Here is a 20,342-nt window from a genome sequence, read left to right as displayed (position 1 = left end):
AAGTTAATCATGCTCATTTCATTTTTTAGTGACGCATATATGAGAAAGCAAGTAAACTTGCTTCAAGGATATTCATAGAAATGGACCATAATCGAGGAAGAAGAAAGATCGTGAGATATAAGTCTAGTCTTAAAATAGATTACAATAACTTGTAACAGCATCATATCATTGCGCTTCCAAAATGAAAGAACACGCAAATGAAAGTGTTCGCAACGCATACCGAAAGGGAGCCTTAAACCACAATCAGCCAAACCGCCACCAGGAAGCATCAAGAGTAAAAAATTTCATCAAACATTAACGGGGAAATTATAAGAATCCTCATCTACTGGACAAGACACAGATTTTCTCTCGCCTAAAGGCCAATACTTGTCGATTATGGAAGGGCAAAAGCATGTGGTACAGCTTTAAAGAGAGAAATTTTCGACCATCATCCCAGCATGAAAAGCGAGAACAGCTGAAAATTGAGGCGCAGGGAGAATGAATCATCTCTGTTTAAATTCTTGTTTTCACTAATATATTGTTGTTTTTTTAGGTAATGTAGAGCGATGACATCAAAGACAATACCTAAATCGGAATTTTAAATTAGTAGAGATGCTCAATTGTCCTATTGGTATCAAGGAAAATGATAACTAGAGAACGTGACAAAAAAGAAGGCAAGAAATTAAATTTCTAAAGTAAAAGCAATCTATCGAAAGCAGCAAGAAGAAAAGAGCAAAGCCAATAAATGGGAATTCCAAGTGCTAGTTACTCAGCATGGTTTGATCTTGCTCCAATAAGGACGGATGTAGACAACAAACATTTCTCAAATCGAAAGGGAAACCAACGCATGAGGACACCCACTCATAGGGCCAAGGTCGCGGGGTCGAGCCGGGGTCGGGGTTGCGGGGCCGAGCCGGGGTCGGGGTTGCGGGGCCGAGCCGGGGTCGAGGTTGCGGGGCCCAGCCGGGGTCGAGGTCGACTTCGTCTGAGGTCGAGGATCGAGGTGACGTCGCTTTGTCTGAGGTTGGAGAGAGGGCTTGAGTCGAGGGTCGCGGGGTCGCGGTTGCGGGGCCGAGGTTGCCGGGCCGAGCCGGGGTCGAGGTCGAGCAGAATGACGGAAGGATTCAAGACTGTGGAGGCTTCGTGACTTAGGTGGAGGCGGAACGGAAATTTGGGATCTGGAAGACTGGAATTGGAAGCTCGAAGTTGGGTCGGGGTTGTGGGGCCGAGCCGGGGTCGAGGTTGCGGGGCCGAGCCGGGGTCGAGGTCGACTTCGTCTGAGGTCGAGGATCGAGGTGACGTCGCTTTGTCTGAGGTCGGAGAGAGGGCTTGAGTCAAGGGTCGCAGGGTCGCGGTTGCGGGGCCGAGGTTGCCGGGCCGAGCCGGGGTCGAGGTCGAGCAGAATGACGGAAGGATTCAGGACTGTGGAGGCTTCGTGACTTAGGTGGAGGCGGAACGGAAATTTGGGATCTGGAAGACTGGAATTGGAAGCTCAAGTTGAATGAATCTGGTGAACAAGTTTACAGGAAGAGGAAATTTCAAAATTAAGGTTAGTGGAAGTGTATTTTGGTAAATTCAGTTAGATAAACGGATTAATAGGTTACACGATTAAACAACATGATTAAATACGTCTAAATAAACAGGTTTAATCGTGTATAATCGGATTATACGGGTTCAACCCGTTAAGACACGTTTATTAACCGTGTCTAAACGAGTTGAACCCGTTTAGACCGAATATCAAAAAATCCCAACCCGAACCCGTTTAACTCTGTATCGTATCCATGTCGTGTTATCGTGTCGTGTCAAATACTGCCGGCCATAGACACATGAGATGTTTGAGAATATATTTGATGCTATGGTAGAAGAAATTAAGTCTGTTGAAATTGAGACTGGACAATGTAAATTCCTTAGAAATAATAATGATATTAATAATATTCGAATGTAATGGTTAATAGAAAATGAGTAATGCATAGAGAACTTACTGGGGAAATGGAAATGTTGAGGGTTCGAAATGATGGCCAGAGATAATGTCATGGAAACGATTAAACATCTGCAGATGCCCCTGGAGACAGGTTATATAATCAATCCTTTCTATTAGCCTCTCCCGAGTCTGTCCAAAGTCCAATTAACCCATCTAAACAGAAACGCAGCTGAAAAATTGGGAGGCCACACAAATTAAGTAGCACGGTTTTAGAACTAATATTTCATTGATCTAGATCATGTAGACGCATTCCTCGACTTATTTAAGCATTAAGCAGCAAAGTCAAACAATAGAAGTACAAGACGAGGATGATAACATTGGCACATAACAATCCATAGACTCGAGTTGAAGGCAAAATTCACAAAACTAAAGCCAGCCTAACCAGAAATTGGAATTTGGCGACGAGACAAGCATGTAATTATGCGTGACAAGTTCTAAGTCGCTTTTAATGGCTTAATTCTGCTTCAGTATATGGTGCCATAAGTCCAAATAAGGCCATGAAGAACCTGCTAATCAAAGACCTCCTATGTAGCCCAAAGAAGATTAAAGCAAAGCCTTTACACTTCCAGAACTCATCAAAGGAAATTGCCAACGCAAGTTCCATGACCTACTGTCACAATTCACAAAAATTGAATCTTGCTGTGAAGTGGAACCGAACGTGTTAAGCCCCAAGAATTTAAAGAGACTCTGTTTGAGAGTTCACATCTCGCCAAGACTCTTATAAACCAGCTCGATACTACAGCATCGGGAAAAAAAAAATTCGACTCTTTGATGAATCTTAAGGAAGTAAAACATTGATCTACCAACAACAGCAGCATAGCTAGAAGAGACATAAAAAGAGCAAAAACCAGCAACAGCAGAAAGTTGCGTACAGCATTCAGTACTACATGCATTCGATTCGATAATCACAGGCAAGCAAGCACAGCATTATTTCCCCAACAAAGCCGCTCAGCTATAGTGACAAGATCAGCCGTACAGATGCATCATGTATAGCAAACTATCGTATCGAAGGGCGAGCATAGAAGCATCCAAAAGGCAAATCAGAAACAAAGAGATGGGCATAATTACAAATTGGAATGGGATAGGACCTCCAAAAGCGAGATTGACGGTCAGTAGAAGAGGCCAAAGGAACTTATAGAGCCGGGCGAAGGACTCCTTGGGGGGCGGAGGTGGCTGGGGAGGCGGAGTCCCCATAGTGTACGACCTTGCAGCGGCATCGACCTGCTTCAGCTCGTGGACCTGCTTCAACTGTGCTGTTCCATGGGAACGAAATACCCCAAAAAAAAAAAAACAGAGAAAGAGAGAACAATCAAGAGGCTATTTGAACTGGTGAAACAGAAGCAGCAGTAGCAGCTCCTCCTCCTCCTCCTTCTTCCAGTTAAGAAAGCAAAGAATCGAATTCGAATGAGAGACAGAGAGATTGCCTTTCTTATGTTTGTTTGCGTACAGCTTCGGACCTACTTCGCTCATATTCTCTCTCTAGCTTCGATGCCCTGTTGAATATTCGGATTTGATGATTGTGTTCATGGAAGAACAAGGACGAAATTGAAAATTTCGTCACTGAAATATACACCGCAAGGCAAATTGGTCCCTGAAATATATTCTTTGTACTAATTAGTCCGAACGTTTCAAACGTTTGAACCAATTGGTCCTTCCGTTTGAATAAATGCTGGTCCCTGACGGAGTTTGCCTCTCACGGCCGTTAACTGGCACAGTGACGTCGTCCCTGACCTGTGAAGCCTTCATCCCTTTCCCTTTCCCTGTTACAACCTGACAAGAAGAACGCAAAACAGCAAAAAAACCTTCTTCCTGGAAGATTTTTGGCCGTCTTTCAGTTTCATGCTCTCCTCCTGCTTCCTTTCCTCCCTCCTTTCCTACTATTAAACCCCGGCGGCACTTCCTCAACTGGTCGGGATTTGAATTTGGTGGAGAGAGTTGAGAAATTGGAGGAGGATCTGAGAAGCTCTGCAACAATAATACGGGGCTTGTCGCGGTAGCTCGAGAAGCTCGGGATTAGGTTTCGGCTTACTCGGAAAGCATTGAAAGAACCAATAGCTGAGGTTGTGAGTTTATCATTGTTCTGATTATTTCTAGCACTGATTTATTGCTTGTTTTGTATATTAAGCGATAAAGTCTAGCTCTTGTCATCATTTCCTACAAACTTGTGCAGAAAATGTTTGATTTTGAGCCAGAAAAGACCTAATCTTACATACTTTGATCTCCCGTTTTGCTGTAAGGATTAGTATAGTTCTGTATGAGAGAGTGGTCTGAATAAGGGGATATCATTTGTACATATAGTTTCAAATCATATACTTCTGCCAACAGAAATGATATATTTAGAAAATCAAAGAAATTGGGCCTTCATTACAAATTGACATATGTTTCCATTAGCTTAGGGATTTGTCGATATATATATATATATATATATATGTCTTGGCTCCACTTTCCAGAACCTCTTGAAGGAGCTTACAATTTAGATGTTGCTCAAGGAATGAATTGTCGGATTAGATTGAGTATTCAAAGATCTCATAGATTATCCCAAGTTGAACATTAGTTTCTTAAGACTATAGGAGAGGCTGAGCTCTTTCAGCAGCATATCCAGCGACAGGACCATTTAAAATATGTGCTCTCAACACTTATTTGGTTCTTTTACGCGGTGCCTACAACTTTATTCTTCCCTGGGACAATTTTTGGCATGATCATTGGATTCCCGGCCGTAAATTTGAGAGCGTTGAATTATTCTATTACTTGTTAACCTGAGACGAGGTTGTCTAATCTTGTGTAAGACTGATTGAAGGGACTAAAAGTCTATTTTACATTTCGCTTTTGGTGTCAAGACTGCAGTCTTGGCTCAGAAGAATTCAGAGGCCACCCGTGCATTAGCAGCTCAAGAGGACATTCTTGAGAAGGAGCTGGGTGAAATTCAAAAGGTTTTGCAGGCTATGCAAGTAATTTATTGTGACGTGAAAATGTAATACATAGTTTACTTGGAGACTGAATATTCAGATGTCAGTTGACTTGTGGAGTACTTGAATAACTCCAAAAACAGTCTTTAGTATGTTAGGATCATCGGGAAATTTTTTCCTATGCTGTTGATTGTGTCGAAGTTGTTTAAACATTGTTTTTTTTTTCTGTTTTTGGCATTAATTTTATAATTTCAGAATTTGAGCCGGGCCAGTAACTTCTACTTGTCTCTGCTCTTCTTTGTTTTACTTTTTGCGTAAAATATCTCTGTACCTCTCCTACCATATTATTAGCCTAGAATACTCCTGGAGTCTTGGCTCATTTAGATGGTGCTTTCTTCCATATCCAGGTTTCTTCTCCTTTCGTTCAGTTCAAATACTTGAAAAGAGCCCGGTTGATGGTACCACTTTAGCCTGTGAGCCTCAATTGGAAGATTTGGTCATATTCCCCCCCCCCCCCCCCCCCCCCCCCCCCCCCCCCCCCCCCCCCCCCCCCCCCATATTATCAGTGTCGGCTGCATCAAACAACAAACCACGAAGGACTTACTTAATGACGAACTCCTCATACTAGTGATCGTTAAGCGTAAGATCATCTTTCGTCTTCGTTTCAGTTTTTCACAGTAGAATTCTAAAGTTTCATAAGGAAGAAGGCCTAACCTGGGTGATCTTAGGGAGATTAGACAGAGTTCGGTTCTTGTGTAGAGCATCGACTAGCTCTGTTCTTTCCTTAATGTTCTCAAAAGGATGTTCTGTGTGTTGTTTGGTTGAATCGTTACATCAACAGCACGACGCCCATCTCTTCCTTGGATCAGGTGAGCATACGCCTGAAGTGATCTAGGAAATACGCCTCACCTCCCGATTTTCCTGCTACTGTTCTAGCTCCTCAAACAATTGCCTAAGAAATTCCTTCACAATTTCAGCACAATGCTAATACAACCAAATTCGTCCGAATTGCGAAGCTTTCATGAGAATCTCATTACACGGGTAAGGACATTTCTGCAGCAGAATATAGGGTCAGAAGCTTACGATGCTAAGGAGAAGCCACTGGAACACGAGCGGGACAGAGCAGCGAAGAATAAGCTGAATCAAGAGCTCGATACGAAGAAGATGAGATCGAAATTCAGACACAACAGAAGCAGACAATCAATCCGAGCAGGCGGAAGTGCCACCGAGGTTTAGTAGTAGGAAAGGAGGGAGGAAAGGAAGCTGGAGGAAAGCATGAAACTGAAAGACGGCCAAAAATCTTCCAGGAAGAAAGTTTTTTTTGTTGTTTTGCATTCTTTGCTGTTTTGCGTTCTTCTTGTCGGGTTTTAGGATTGTCTGTAACAGGGAAAGGGATGAGGGCTTCACAGGTTATGGACGACCTCACTGTGCCAGTTAACGGCCGTGAGAGGCAAACTCCGTCAGGGACCAGCATTTATTCGAACGGAAAGACCAATTGGTTCAAATATTTGAAACGTTCGGACTAATTAGTACACATAATATATTTCAAGGACCAATTTGCCTTGCAGTGTATATTTAAGGGATAATACAAGTTCCGAGTAGGTTTCGGTTTCAGGATTGAATAGGATAGGGTCTGATTCCAAAATTTTGGAACCGATCCCTTACAAGGTAGGATCCAAATATCATTAAATATATATATATATATATATATATATCCGGAACGATCACCCCTAGTTTGGGCCTCCTCATTTTATTTATAAGCAATTAGAGTGTGTTTGGATTGAGAGTTGAGTTGAATTGAGTTTTGATTTTAATTGGTTTGTAATAATTGTATTGTTGAATTATGAGAAAAAGTGTGAAAAAGTAATAAATAATTGAGAGAAAATAATGATTAAGTAATGATTATGTTGTTGAATCGTGAAAAAGTAATGAATAGTTGAGAGAATTTAATATTAAAAATTGAATTGAATGGTTAAAAATATTTAAAAAATAAAAAAAAAGTAACGATTGTGATGTTGAATTGAAAATAAATGAAGTTGAGTTGAGTTGAGTTAAATTTTGTTGCGAAAACAAACGCACCTTAAAGTCGACTTTGGCCTCGTATGGGAAGGTGGAGGGGCCTTGCTGCCACTGTACACCCACTTGCTCCCTCCGCAATATCAGAAGGTATAAAATTACGAAGAGATTAATGTATATGTTCTATCTATCTATATATATATATATTAGATCACGAGCACCACTACGCGTGAAATTAAAAGTAAAATTAATTTTAAAATGAAGCCCACGCGCACGAAGTCTTATAGATTATTTTTTGTATATCCATTATTGATAGTGCGAAGCTACTCGAGCAAGTAGCACCTACACACACTCACTCAAGGCGCAGAATCAAGAGAGAGCAGAGAAACTGCAACATACGTCTGTCTTGTCTGACTAAAAAACAACACGAGGCTTTTTTTAACTGCCAAGTACATCCACTACATGAATAAAATCGAAAAGAAATTGCTAAGCTACTTTTTTTCCTAACAAAGCAACAACTAGCTGCCTAAGAGGGAGACACGCTGTTGAAATCCAACTCCTGAACCATCTCCAACAACTATATATATAAAAATACTAATTTATTATCAAATGATACATATATTAATCTTGTCAAAATATCAATGTATATGAACATATTTTAAAAGGTCTATTTTGTCTGTTAAATGTATTTAGACATATTTTTAATGTCTTTTCAAGTGGTGTCTCTCAGTAATTATAATTTTTAGGACTTATTATTATTATTAAAGAATAATATTTGTTTGCCCACATTCCTTAATTCTAATGTTAGCCTTACTAATATTTAAAGACAGGTTTTTCCGGATTGTAATCTTCATTATATATAGACATGACTATTGGTTCTAATGATATCCTCTGACTATGGACGGAAAATACGTACCTCTCCATTACACCATTTCTAAATTTATTTGGATTTCTTTCCCTCTATAAGAAATTAAACACAAACCTTGAAAAAATATTGTTTGCATAATATATAATCTTTTATATTACTGCATAATCCACAAATATTTATTTAAAATGAAAAAAATTAAAAATTTAATAATTAATTAATATTATAAAAATTTTAAGAAATATGATATATCAAATATTATATAAATAATAATTTATTAAAAGATTATTATCAATAAAATATTGTCCAATAATCCGGACATTTAGAGGCATTCAAGTCGAACACACCTCAACTCCATTTTTCATATATATATATATATATATATGGGAAAATATCAAAGTACAACACATTTTTTTATTGTTTCACGCTATAGCAGAAATTTAAATCATTTGCTTGTACAACATGAAAATTTATTTTTTCACCGCATAGCATTCCGTCCATATTCTGTAAAAAAAATGGTGGGAATGGACAGAATGCTGACATGGCAGCCTGTTTGTGGAGACATTTATAACAAATAAGAAGTTAGGGGCAAAAACAAAGAAAATAAATTTTGAAAATTAAATTAAAAAAAAAAAGAAGCAAAACCCAGCTAGGATCGAAGGAGGTGGTGGGGCTTGCCCCGCCGGCCGCCTACCCCTCAATCGGGGTCGTCTGCGAGGCATTCAAGTCGGACACACCTCAACTTCGTTTTTCATGTACACTTTTTTTTTATTGTTTCACGCTACAGCATAAATATAAATCATTTCCTAATATAGCACAAATTTTTTATTTTTTCTACTGCATAGCATTCCGTCCATATTCCATCAAAAAATTGGATGGAATGGACGGAATGTTGACGTGGCAACCTGTTTGGGGGAGTTATGTAACAAATAAGGAGTTAGGGGCAAAAACAAAGAAAAAAATGTTGAATTTTTTTTTCCTTTGAAAAAGCAAAACCCACTAGGATCGGAGGAGGAAGTGGGGGCGGCCCCGCCGGCTGCCTACCTCTCGAACGGGGTCGCCGGCGTGGTCAGTTACTTATGATGCTCTTTCATTTCGGATCCATCGTGCCTGCTCTCTCAATTTCGAATTATCCATCCGCTGCCTCGCCAAACTCAACCACTCCATACTCTCTAATAACTGTTCACTGCAGACGTTCCAAAAAATCCTCCTCTCTACCGGCCTCACAACATCGCATCCTTGGCTCCGCTCTTCTCCTCGGCGCATTCTCCTCACAACGCTGTTCTACGCATTTCTTCCCGCACAATCTCGCTCTGTGTTAATTGGCCTTCCTAATTTGCTCGACCTGATCAGCCCTGTAGCGCAGATACATTCGGTTCAGCCATTCCATGGTCCACTCTTTAAATAGGACAAACTATTAAGGTAAAATATCGTCCCTTCTTGTTCTTTGGATGGGTGCTCAAATTTTCATACCCAACATTGCTTTTGTGTTCTTTCAATGCTTGCATCTTGATCTATTAAAAACCTGTTGCTCTTTGTTCCACGTTTTATCTCCTTTGGAGTTATTGAACATTTCTAGCCAACCTGACCTTTGAGCCCATAAAGTGTTCGATATATTGCCCCATACATTCCCTGCGTATGCAACTGAAGTGCATATTCGGCTAATTGGTTTAGGATGGCTTTTATTTCAGACACATTGTAAAACTCAGGTTTGGATTTTGTTTCTGGGCTTTGTTTGGCCATGTAGGAGATAATGATTCCCAATTTAGTATGTAGTCAAACCAATAGCAACCCCAAAAATAATATTTACTAGCTATTTTCAAACGGTGTCAAAAGTTTGTTCTTTCAAAAATATGTATTCACCAATGCAAATCTTTTGTTGTTTGTACAGTCTAGACTTGGTGATGTTCATGATAAGTTGATTGAAGAAAGTTGAGTGGATTAGCTTATAACCGTTGTTGCCTGCGTCTAAAAATTAACAAAGGTTTCTTTTAGTTGGAAATTAAAAATCAACAAAGTAATGATTGCTAAATTAGTTGATTCGAAAGAGTGGGATTAGTCCTCTTGATTAATAGTTGCAATAAGCTCCTATTTTTTATGCTAAAAGAGTTTATACATCAATTAACAACATGTAGTTTTCGAAAGGCTCCAGTAGATTATTCATATTATGTTATAGTGTATTTATTCCTATTGGAATGATACAAGAAAAGAACATGAAGAGATGGAGAATCAAGTACACTAAGCACTTGAAGTATGAAGCCCATAGTCAATCCACAATGGTCTCTTAGTCCTCCACTCTTCAATCGACAAGGTACCTATGTAAGTTCTCTTCGATATTAATCATCTATGAGGTTCAATTTTGATTGAGAACACAAGTTGATTCTTCTATTCACTCACTTATTCTACTGAAAAACTCGAGTTCATTAGTCCACAAGTTATCATCTAACGATGAGAGTGTAATATTGTGAGAAGGCATTATTCTCTAGGATGATGAGGTCGCAGATTAGGGGGATAGTCGCCATTTAATGCTTATATATGTGTTATTGATGTTATCGATCCTGAGGAGTGCTAAAGGCCTAATGATTTAAAGTGATGTACACAATAATGAAGTCAGGAGTTCTTCTATTGATGCTCGTATTGGCTCCATACATCTATTGTTTCTTTCTTATGTCATTTATTTCTAGCACTTGCTTCTTGCTGCTTTCTCTCAGTTAACCTCCGCATGGTAAATATAACCTTAGTCCATCCATGACGAGAGGTTAGTGCATAATGCCTTGTAGTGCCGCGCATTATTTTTTGTTACAAGTGGTTACATGTTATTTATAACATATAAGAAAGAGGAACGAAGCATTCGACTCCAAATTTGAGCAGTCTTATTACCGTAATTAGTGCAGTTAAATTCAAACTTTGAGTTTGTTCGGCATTGATTTTCTTGTAGAGATGTTGAATGCCCTGACTACAGAATATGCCTCTCCCTCATAATTTAACATTTAACTTGTTTATTTTTTCCATAATGCAAGAAGAGAAAAATGCAAAATAGTACAAATTTAGTGAAACTTAGCGGGGGAAGTTTGGAAAAAGTATTTTTGCTTGTGTTGTGACCAAACAGATATGGACTTCTCGATAATATGTAGTGCTTTTCTTCTTTGAAGTTTTCTGTGTATTTAATAAATTGTCGTATATCCTAAAGCTTCCATAGTTCAAAAAAAAAGTTTCAAGATGGCTATTTCTAATATATTCCAATAAATATGAAACTATAATCAATCTCACATTGGCTTATTCTAATATATATGTAGAAGCTTCAACTCCACTTTTTATTTTCAGGACTTGTTGATTAAGTACATCTTTTGATATATAATTCATACCTCTCATCTGTTATGGAAACTTGGAGACATTTGGTTTTATGGTTTTTGGAATCTTAAGTTAGTATGCTTTTACATTCCTTTTTTTTATGAATATTTCTTTCCTCAATGCTAGAAATACCAGAAGGTTTCTTCTATGACCCAAATCAAGCATCTATGGGTAGGCAGGTTGAACTGTTAAACTTATTTATATTATGACATAATGTTAAAGTAGACATAGTTTAGCGTTAAAATAATGTATATAAGCTCTTCACAGTTTTCTTCCTTTGTTGACTATTCAACTTCATGTTCATATGATTTTCTATAATGTGTTAGGACATACTAATCAAACAATCAGTTGAATGGATATTATTGTGATCTCCAGGACGTGTTCTCATTAGAGAGGGATGCGTTGTATGAAGTTATGACCACAAATTTTTCTATCTCAAGGGGTGTTTAGAAAAAGTGGATAATAAAAAGGCAAGGGCTTGTATAGCAAAAATGCCGAGCTAGAATTTTAATGCTAGCATGAAAGGTTTATGATGGGGGTACTGCATCTTGGTATAAATTGGTAAAGATATTCCAGTTTTCAGCTTTCCTCGTGTCTTCTAATTATCGCATGTCAGAAAACAACTAATTAGTGAGTATAGTATGACAATGGTAGGTATCAAGCGATGCCACTAGATTTTGTACTTTCACAAACTGTACAAAACTAAAGTTCTATGTCAATTTTTGGAATTTATATATATAAATTATCAAGGAATCTTTTTCTATGTTCATGTATTGGTCTTCTTACTGATATAGAGTATTTCTTATATATTAGGTGGAGACGTAGTCTCTCACTATTGGATCATTACTGTCATAATCAGTCAACAAAGGCATAAGAACGCCTCTTTAAATTTCTTCTTTCCTTCCAAATGTTCAAAATATTCCCCGCATTTGATTCAGTATTCTATAGGTTTGTCTTTGTCTCTGGCGCCGTGCCTCTTTGAAAGTGTTGGGCAAATATAATCAGGCCTACTCAAGTAGGGCATTCTAGAACTAATCCCAAATTTCAGTAATTATAATGTCAAGTTCATTTTTTTTTTCCTCTTATGAAAAGCATATACTATGCGACACATCTATGAGTTCATTTGTTCAAGGTTACTATATTCTTCCTTTAGTAAAATATTATGTTTTCTAATCTATTTCTTCTTTATCTGCTGGAATAACTTATAAAATATCGTAGACATAGAATTTTCTTAGTGTTCTTGCATGTTACGTCGATTTTTGTATTTTCTTATAAAATATGGTAGACCATGAATTTTCTTATTTCATGGTCTTCAAATGAGGATGCGCGGTGGTACTTAACCTTGAATAACTTATCTACGTTGTACATGCTTATTGATTATTCAAAGTTACCCGACAGTTTTAACCTTTGATTTTTTTTTATATATATTCTTATTCATAAGGATTGCCATGCGCTATTTTTCTTTAATTTACTTTAGATTGGTAGAACCATTTACGTAATAAAATCACACATTCAAAATTCTAAATGGAAAAAATGTGCTTTAAAGTTTACTTAAAGTTACTAATACATACCAAAGTAACGTTCTAATCATTAAACAAAAAAAAATACATTTGAATAACCATGGAAACGCAAACCACGTGCAAGGCTTTTTGACTAGTCTTTATATAAAGTTGTATCCCCACTAATAAGTTGGGGTATGAAGGTAAAATCTTCAATAATATAAGGTTGAAAAGGTAAAATTCAATATAATATAAGGTTAAAATATTATTTTTTAATAAAAATAAGTATTATTTAGAAAATTGATATCATAAAATAATGAAATTATTATAATAATAAAAAAGACATTTTCTTTCCTTTGTTAGTATATATATAAATTATATGTATATGGTGGCACAATTTAATATTAATTTCAGAAAATAAGAAATTTAAGATGGATTATAGAGCCTGTTATATTTCTTTCTTCCGTTAGATTCTTAATCAATGGTGTAGATAATGCCCATTTCTTTTGATAATTGTATTCCTTGAAATAGGTATCTGTCGCTTCTTCTTTATTTAAACCAATCCATTAATTCCCATATAAATTGGCCATACCGCAATTAATCCCATTTCATTAATTGATATATTGAAGAGATTCAAGATAAATTGGCTATATAAGAATTACAAATGTTCAGCCATGCATGCAAGGAACTCTCTTTGCCGCAAAAAGGGATCTCCGCCTTGATCTTGATATTTTGATTATCGAGTTGTTCAAACTATTTCCACGATTTTATTCCATTGTTTCTCGTGGGATGAATGGTTCATGCTGCGTTTGGTTTCAAAGTAGGATTTTAAAATCAGATTTTGATTTTGAAAAAGAGTGGTATAAATGGGGCTTACTCTTTAACTTTGTATGAATTATTTTGTTTTATTGTTGGTAGAATTAGATTAAAGTTGTGATTTTAAAATCACATTTGCAAACCAAACAAGCCATCACAGTCTTTCTATTTCTAAACAGGTTAATCTCATACTCTCAACTTTCTATTGATTTGAGTCGCTGAAGATATATTAGGAATATAGATTGTGTACTAACTATCATAGTTTTTGTTAAGTATAGAATTAAAGTTAAGATTACAGATTATTCTATCAAGAAATTAGTGAGTCCCTTAATTCTTATGACCATTGGATCAATATGGAGCTCCTACTAAGTATCTCAGAGTGAAGGAATGATCTGCTAAAACCAAATAATTATTTAAATTAAGTATTCTCTTTGTTTTACGAGAAGAACATTTGTTAATTCTATGTTGAGATCCCTTTAGAGTCGTTTTAATGTGATATGGAATCTAAATCATGACTAAAATGTCATTTTCATATCTTCAAGTTTAATTGGATTTTTTTCTATTGCCAGTCAGTTGTTCTTTTACAAAAATTATTATGATTATCCATAAATCGTGCAAGTTAATTCTTAGTCCATAATAGTAATGGAGAAATGCCTCTTTTACTCCAACTACTTCAGCATTTGGCCAAATTATGAAAATTCATATCTTTATATATGATAGTAAAAATTGTTAGTGAAAAGAACAATTTGTTTCGGAAAATTTACAAAAAAATATTAAAATATGACCGAATACTCTTTGTTATTACCAAATAGTATTCCTGAAATTTGAATTAATTAAATTTTTAATAATTAATTTGTTTTTATATATATATTAAATTGAATACAAGGCAATAGAAAAGGGTATTATTGTAAATACATGTACAATTAATTCACATTAACATAAACTTTTACTTTTATTGGCTAATAGTCTCTTTCTCTTTGTCCTTTCCACAGAAAGCTATTAAAGATCTCTAAACATGCTTTGATAAGATAATATCTTAATTAAGTGAATACTGGAATGACCTTTTAACAACATTAATTATCATTGTTTTATCTACAACTATGCTAACTTTCTTATTAGATAGAGTATCTTCTATTTTTCCTAATGATTTATATAATTTGATATATAAAATTTTAATGAGCTATTTATTTAATTTATCTAACAAGTTCTAAAGAAATTATTTATATATAATAATATGTGCATCACACGGGATCGAAAATTAGCTATAAGATAAAAAGTCCTCATCAGTTAATTAAACTGTCCAAACTAAAATCTAACGTGTATATCTATATAAATAGACTCCTTGGCCACATGCAACGTGGAGTCTCCGTTTTCTCAACTCCTGATTTGCTGACCTTTTGATCGTCAAGAAAGCACATTAATTGTAGAAATTTTTATCCCATAAAAGTATGAATAATTATTTCTCAAAGATCCATGCATGGAAAGCTTATGAAGCTTTTGAACTGTACAAGACTAAAATAATTTTGATTAAAAGGATTTTATAAATAATTTTTAATTAAATTAATTCCTATCACTTTATTTTTCAGAAATCATAAAAATTTAGGGGTCGTTTTCATCAATTAATTATCCAGTTAGCTAATTCTCTATCAATTTAAGATTTCTATCATAAGTCAAATAACATAATAATTGAAAAATGCATGCAAACTTGAACATAATTGTGGATTGAATTTTAAAATCTTAAAGAACCCAGTAAAATTAAAAAACAAAGAAAGTTAAAGAAAAACGCGTGTATGCTAATGAACTGGAATAGAACAATTGAATGCAAGCTTCATTAAACTTTAAAAACAACACACATATATAAAAATTTATATCTGTATATAGGTTATTGATGTATTCTAGGAGGAGTTTCTTTTCGTGTCACGAGAACCTTACATGTAATTGTTTGGAGCATATAAATATATATATATATATATATATATGTTGATCATTACGAATATCCAATTGAATATTCATGTATTTTTGTTTCATGTGATTTGTTTTTTTGGAAAAAGTACAAAAATCCCCATGTGGTTTGAGTTTAAGATAAATTGAACCTTGTAATTTTTCTAGGGGCAAATAACATCATGTGGTTCATTTCGTGATACATAATAGACATCACTATTAATTTTTTCGTCACTTTTGGTCGTCAAGCTTTTGTTTTTCCTATTACTACCCTCAAACTTTCAACTTTTTTTAAATTTGGTCCTAAAATTCGAAAAAAAAAAAAAAAAAAGAAGAAGAAGAAGGAGAAGGGGCCGGGGCTGGGACTAGGGCCGTCGGTTGGCAATCCCGACCCCACCACTGAGGTTGCATGCACCTACAGAGGATGCTGACAACCATGGAGGTGGGGTCGGGACAGCAGATTGGCAACCCTCGCTCCCGAATTGATCGGGATCTCGAACTCGAGATCCCGTCGATTCCGGGGCTAGGGCCACCAATCGGCGACCTCGACCCTGCCCTTGAGGTTTTCGACATTCTCTGTAGGTGTCGGCAACCTCGGTGGTGGATTGGGGTTGTCATCCGACAGCCCAAGCTCCTTTCCCCTTTTTTTCGAATTTTAGGATCAAATTATAAAAAAGTTGAAAGTTTGAGGGTAATAATCTAAAAAGAAAATTTTTATGACCAAAAGTGATGAAAAAATTATCGGTGAGGTTCATTATATCTCACGAAGTGAACAATATAGTGTTATTTGTCCCTAGAAAAATCACGTGATCTAATTTGTCTCAAATTCAAACCACAATGGGAGTTTTGTACTTTTCCTTCTTCTTTTTTTTTATCAGTCTTGTCGAACTTAAATATATGGCAATTGTGAGAAGAATGGACGCTAAACTACTAGATTTTTTTGTCTCCCTTCTCTCATAATGTCCAATACAAATTTAGCGCCCCCTCACCTCCATCATTTGATTTAGCTATAAGGACCAACCATATTTTATAATATTTGACTTTTCATGTTTTATTACAAATTTTTTTCATTGGTGTAATTGCTGGACATAATATAAAAACTGTAGGAAATATAACAACCCTATGATTTCTTATATACTCATATATATACACTTATTTAGAGTTAGCATTTCAAAATTTAGATGTGTGTAATATTCATAAAAGATTCTCTAATTTACCAAAATCTATTCATTCAAAATGATAAATATTTAAGTCATTGAAATAACATTTTAGTAAGAATAAGCTGAATATCTTAAAAATAAAATTAACATAACATAATATTAAAATTAATATGAAATTATCCTTGTTGATATTTAAAAGATGGTCATATAATTTTAAAAGTTGTCACTTATTTGAAGTAAAACTAATTTAAAATTTTAAACAAATAGATCTTAAATTAGAAACTTATTACCATTTTAAATTAGTAAATTATTAAAACCCAACCTAATCTCTATTATATATATATATATATATATATATATATATATAGAAAATTTCGTTTTTCAAATAAATTAAAATAATTTCTTTCTTTCATCATGTGAATGACATGCGGAGACTTAAGAGAGCTCCTTTATAACTTCCTTTAGCCTAATACATAGTAGATCTAGTTAGATAAGTTAGACTTGCACTTCACTATAGACCATATCTTTTTTTTTTTTGAGAGCAAATTTTTACTCAATATATATTTGGGTAAATTGCACTGGTGGTCCAAAATGTTTTACAAATGTTACATGATGGTCCAAAAAGTTTTTTTCGTTACATGATGGTACAAAATGTTTCAAAACTGTTTCATGATGGTACAAACCGTCAACTCGAGCTTGACGCCGTCAAGCTGATGCTGACGTGGCCACTACGTGTCACCTCCTTGTTGACGTGGCCGAAAAATTTTAAAATTTTAAAAATAATTTTAAATTTTAAAAACTTTTAAAAATAATTTTAAATTTAAAAAAATTTAAAAAAATTTTAAACTTTTAATTTAAATTTAAAATAATTTTAATATTAAATATTAATTATTTTTAAAAATTTAAAAAATTTAAAAAAAAATTAAAAACATTTTCCGAAAATTTTTAAAATTTTTTCCCTATAATTTCCCTTTTTTAAAAATAATTTCCCTTTTTCCCTTTTTTCAAAATTTTCAAAATTTTAAATTAATTTTTTTCTTTTTTATTTCTAAATTTTTACTCTTTTTTGTTTTTTTGTATTTTTTTTTTATATTTTTTTTAAAAAATTAATTTTTTTTATGTTTTAAAAAATAATTTTCAAAATTTTAATTTTTTTTTGAAAATTTTTACTCTTTTTTTTATTTTTTTTATTTTTTTTTTTACTTTTAAAAATTTTATTTTCTCTTAAATGACGTGGCACGCTATGATTGGTTCCACGTAACAAAAGTGACACATAGGACGCGCCACGTCAGCAAAATGTTAACGGCGTCAGGGCCAATTGACGGTTTGTACCATCATGAAATAACTTTGAAACATTTTGTACCATCATGTAACGAAAAAAACTTTTTGGACCATCATGTAACATTTGTAAAATATTTTGGACCACCAGTGCAATTTACCCTATATATTTATACTACATCCCACATATTTATAAAATAAGATAGTATTTTTGAGCCATCATTTATACTTTACTATAAAATTATGATATCATTGTTATGTCACATCATACATTAATTTGTTAGCAAGTATGAATTTAACAACTATTTAAAAAGTGGCGTTCTTTTGGTTTGGACAAATTTAAGTTAACTCATTACCTTTTCTTATAACTACTCATTTTTATAACTTAATAATGAAAAAAAATGACATTAGTTTGTAATTTTATATAAATAATTAATGTTATAAGGAGATTTGCATGATCTTATAATGTACACATTGCATTATACAACATGAATAATCAATTTAAACAACTCAAAAAATTCTCCATACGTTAATTTCCTCGATTTAGGTTATTCATAGAATCTTTATAAAGTCTAGATGGACATAGAAGTAAATAAGTTTGCTGGAAACTTGAATGTCAAGAAAGAATAAAGAAATAAAAATTAATTTCCTCTTCAATATTATATTTCATTAATAATTATGAAAAATGAAAAGGAGATTTTTTCCTTACCCAAAAAAAAAAAACTTACAGAAAAAGAAAAGAGGGAGATTTTACAATATTTTACTGAGGGCATCTATTTGATTGATACTTGGCTAAAGGAGAGTTACCCGGTAACTCTTCTTTAGCATAAGTATATAGATAGATAAGATTGTAGTATAGTAGTATTCTTAAGTAAATTATTAGTATGGACAACTTTATAAGATAGTACACCACATGCAACGCATGTGATTTTAATACTAGTATAATAGATATAGTTGCCACTTCAATTAGGTATATAGATTAAATATGTAAAATATATTGTCATTTTCTAATAAAATAATATCTGTATATATATAGTCATCTGTCTAGCCAAGTATCGATTGAGCTTTCCCCAACCCCCTTTCATCAATGGACTCTTGACATATACGAAGGAATGCGGTTCGTTCGATAAACTCTATCTATCTCTGAGATGTTATTAAAGGATAAACAATATTCTATATATAATTGTAAGCCTTTTTTTTCCCTTTCTTCTCTAAATTTTTCTTTTTCTTTGTTGAGTTTTGATTCGTAAAATGAATTTTTATTGCACACTCTTTCCCTCAAACATGTTCAATCCTACTGCGTTGATACTCCATTCTCCCTAATCTTTACTTCTCCCTCTCTCTCTCTGTTTTTTTTTCCCTCTCTCTCTCTCCTTAAATTCACTTTACATATAAGTGTCGACAATCTATCTACATGCTCTTTCTTTTTCTTTTGGTTTCAGTCGTCATATGTGATATGTGTTTTATTGATAGTTTGACCATCGAGTTCTCTGCATAACTGGTTTGGCATCTATGCCATATGCAAACACTTGCATCGTTCAAGGAGCAAATTTTCCAAACCAAATTTGCAGCTAAAATTTTTAAAAGTTCATTCTTCTCTTTCACATAGAGGCCAGTTTAGTAGTGTTGTCCTAGTGAGGGAATGTTAGATGTTTCCGGAGCTGTGTTGAGTAGTGAATCAGGGAGTTCAATGGACTGAGTCAGAGTCACTACTTCATCAATTGAATGAGTTGAGTCACTGAGTCAGACAGTGCGTTGAGTCATTAAGTCAGTAAATTGAGTAAAGTTAGAGAGTTGTTAATTTGTTGAATAAGCCAATAAGTTGTGGCTGGTTTTTAGATTGCTAGTTATTGAGTTTTTTTGCTGTTTTCTTGGTCAAGTATTTAACGTGTCTTTGTGGGTTGCAAGTTGAGTGATCAATAGTTTAAGCCTTGTACATATTCAGCAATTTACGTTAATGAGAATTAACCCTTTTAATTCTCTTCCCTTTGTATGTCTCTTTCCCTTGCTTTGAAACAACGGGGGGTCAGAGGTTCGCTACATCTTCCCTTCTCTTTCACAAGGCGATCAAGGACACCAGCATACAGCAGTAACCTCAGGAGCAAAATATTTACCTTCTCAGCTGATGCTTGCTTGCGGTCTTGCCCCGATTTCCAATTATCAAAATTGAGGAAAAAGAGATTTCATTCACCGTGCACTCAACTGAAGAAAGCAAGAGAGTCGTAACTCAATGCGACCCCTAATTGGTTCAATATGAGCGAAATAAAATCCCAAGCTTGAGTTCCATTTCTAGCCCTAATTCTATGCGCGAGAATGATGGAAGGAGGAAGAGATATTGGAGGGGAATATTGTGGCTAGGTCCCGCCAATTGGACTAAAGGTAATACACGCTAAAGATAATGGCTAGCTGGACCAATATTAACGGCCACGTGGGCAATTCACGACGGAGGATGGATAGAAGTTGACAGCATGCTAGATTAGGAAAGGATGTGAAACGTTGTGCTTTTTTAAAATAATTTTAAAGTGCATAGGTGGTATTGGTGATAGTGGT

At 34.8% G+C, this 20,342-nt stretch overlaps 1 protein-coding gene and 3 long non-coding RNA genes across 15 annotated transcripts; 3 read left to right on the top strand and 1 right to left on the bottom strand.

Moving 5' to 3' along the window:
- Positions 1-560: 560 nt before the first annotated feature.
- On the bottom strand, positions 561-6,091 carry LOC116200873 (formin-like protein 20). Of its 10 annotated transcripts, XM_031531823.1 has the most exons (6): positions 5,581-5,718; positions 3,385-3,453; positions 3,029-3,213; positions 1,962-2,089; positions 1,480-1,486; positions 561-1,188 (listed from the first exon to the last, which is right to left on the bottom strand). In XM_031531823.1, the coding sequence occupies exons 2-6, from the start codon at positions 3,428-3,430 to the stop codon at positions 841-843; spliced, it is 714 nt and encodes a 237-aa protein (XP_031387683.1). In that variant the 5' UTR covers positions 3,431-3,453; positions 5,581-5,718; the 3' UTR covers positions 561-840. The 10 variants fall into 10 exon arrangements, 5 of the variants coding, with proteins under 5 accessions (XP_031387683.1, XP_031387681.1, XP_031387684.1 ...); XR_004155754.1 differs by lacking the exon at positions 3,385-3,453 and adding an exon at positions 5,950-6,091 and having other exon boundaries at positions 561-1,486; positions 1,962-2,129; positions 3,049-3,213; positions 5,581-5,818; XM_031531821.1 differs by lacking the exon at positions 5,581-5,718 and having other exon boundaries at positions 3,385-3,620.
- LOC116200874 lies at positions 3,720-5,172 on the top strand. The gene is made up of 2 exons (XR_004155756.1): positions 3,720-4,020; positions 4,798-5,172. It is a non-coding gene; the product is annotated as an uncharacterized LOC116200874 (long non-coding RNA).
- On the top strand, positions 5,630-6,452 carry LOC116200875. The gene is made up of 2 exons (XR_004155757.1): positions 5,630-5,735; positions 5,844-6,452. It is a non-coding gene; the product is annotated as an uncharacterized LOC116200875 (long non-coding RNA).
- A 2,280-nt stretch (positions 6,453-8,732) lies between these two features.
- LOC116201519 lies at positions 8,733-20,335 on the top strand. 3 transcript variants are annotated; one of them, XR_004155889.1, is made up of 2 exons: positions 8,733-10,058; positions 19,823-20,335. It is a non-coding gene; the product is annotated as an uncharacterized LOC116201519 (long non-coding RNA). The 3 variants fall into 3 exon arrangements; XR_004155888.1 differs by having other exon boundaries at positions 8,733-10,066; XR_004155890.1 differs by lacking the exon at positions 19,823-20,335 and adding an exon at positions 11,474-11,685.
- The last annotated feature ends 7 nt before the right edge of the window (positions 20,336-20,342 follow it).

Source organism: Punica granatum, chromosome 3 (genome assembly GCF_007655135.1).
Source record: "Punica granatum isolate Tunisia-2019 chromosome 3, ASM765513v2, whole genome shotgun sequence".
NCBI classification, from domain to species: Eukaryota; Viridiplantae; Streptophyta; class Magnoliopsida; order Myrtales; family Lythraceae; genus Punica; species Punica granatum.
This window is presented reverse-complemented; position numbering and strand designations above follow the sequence as displayed.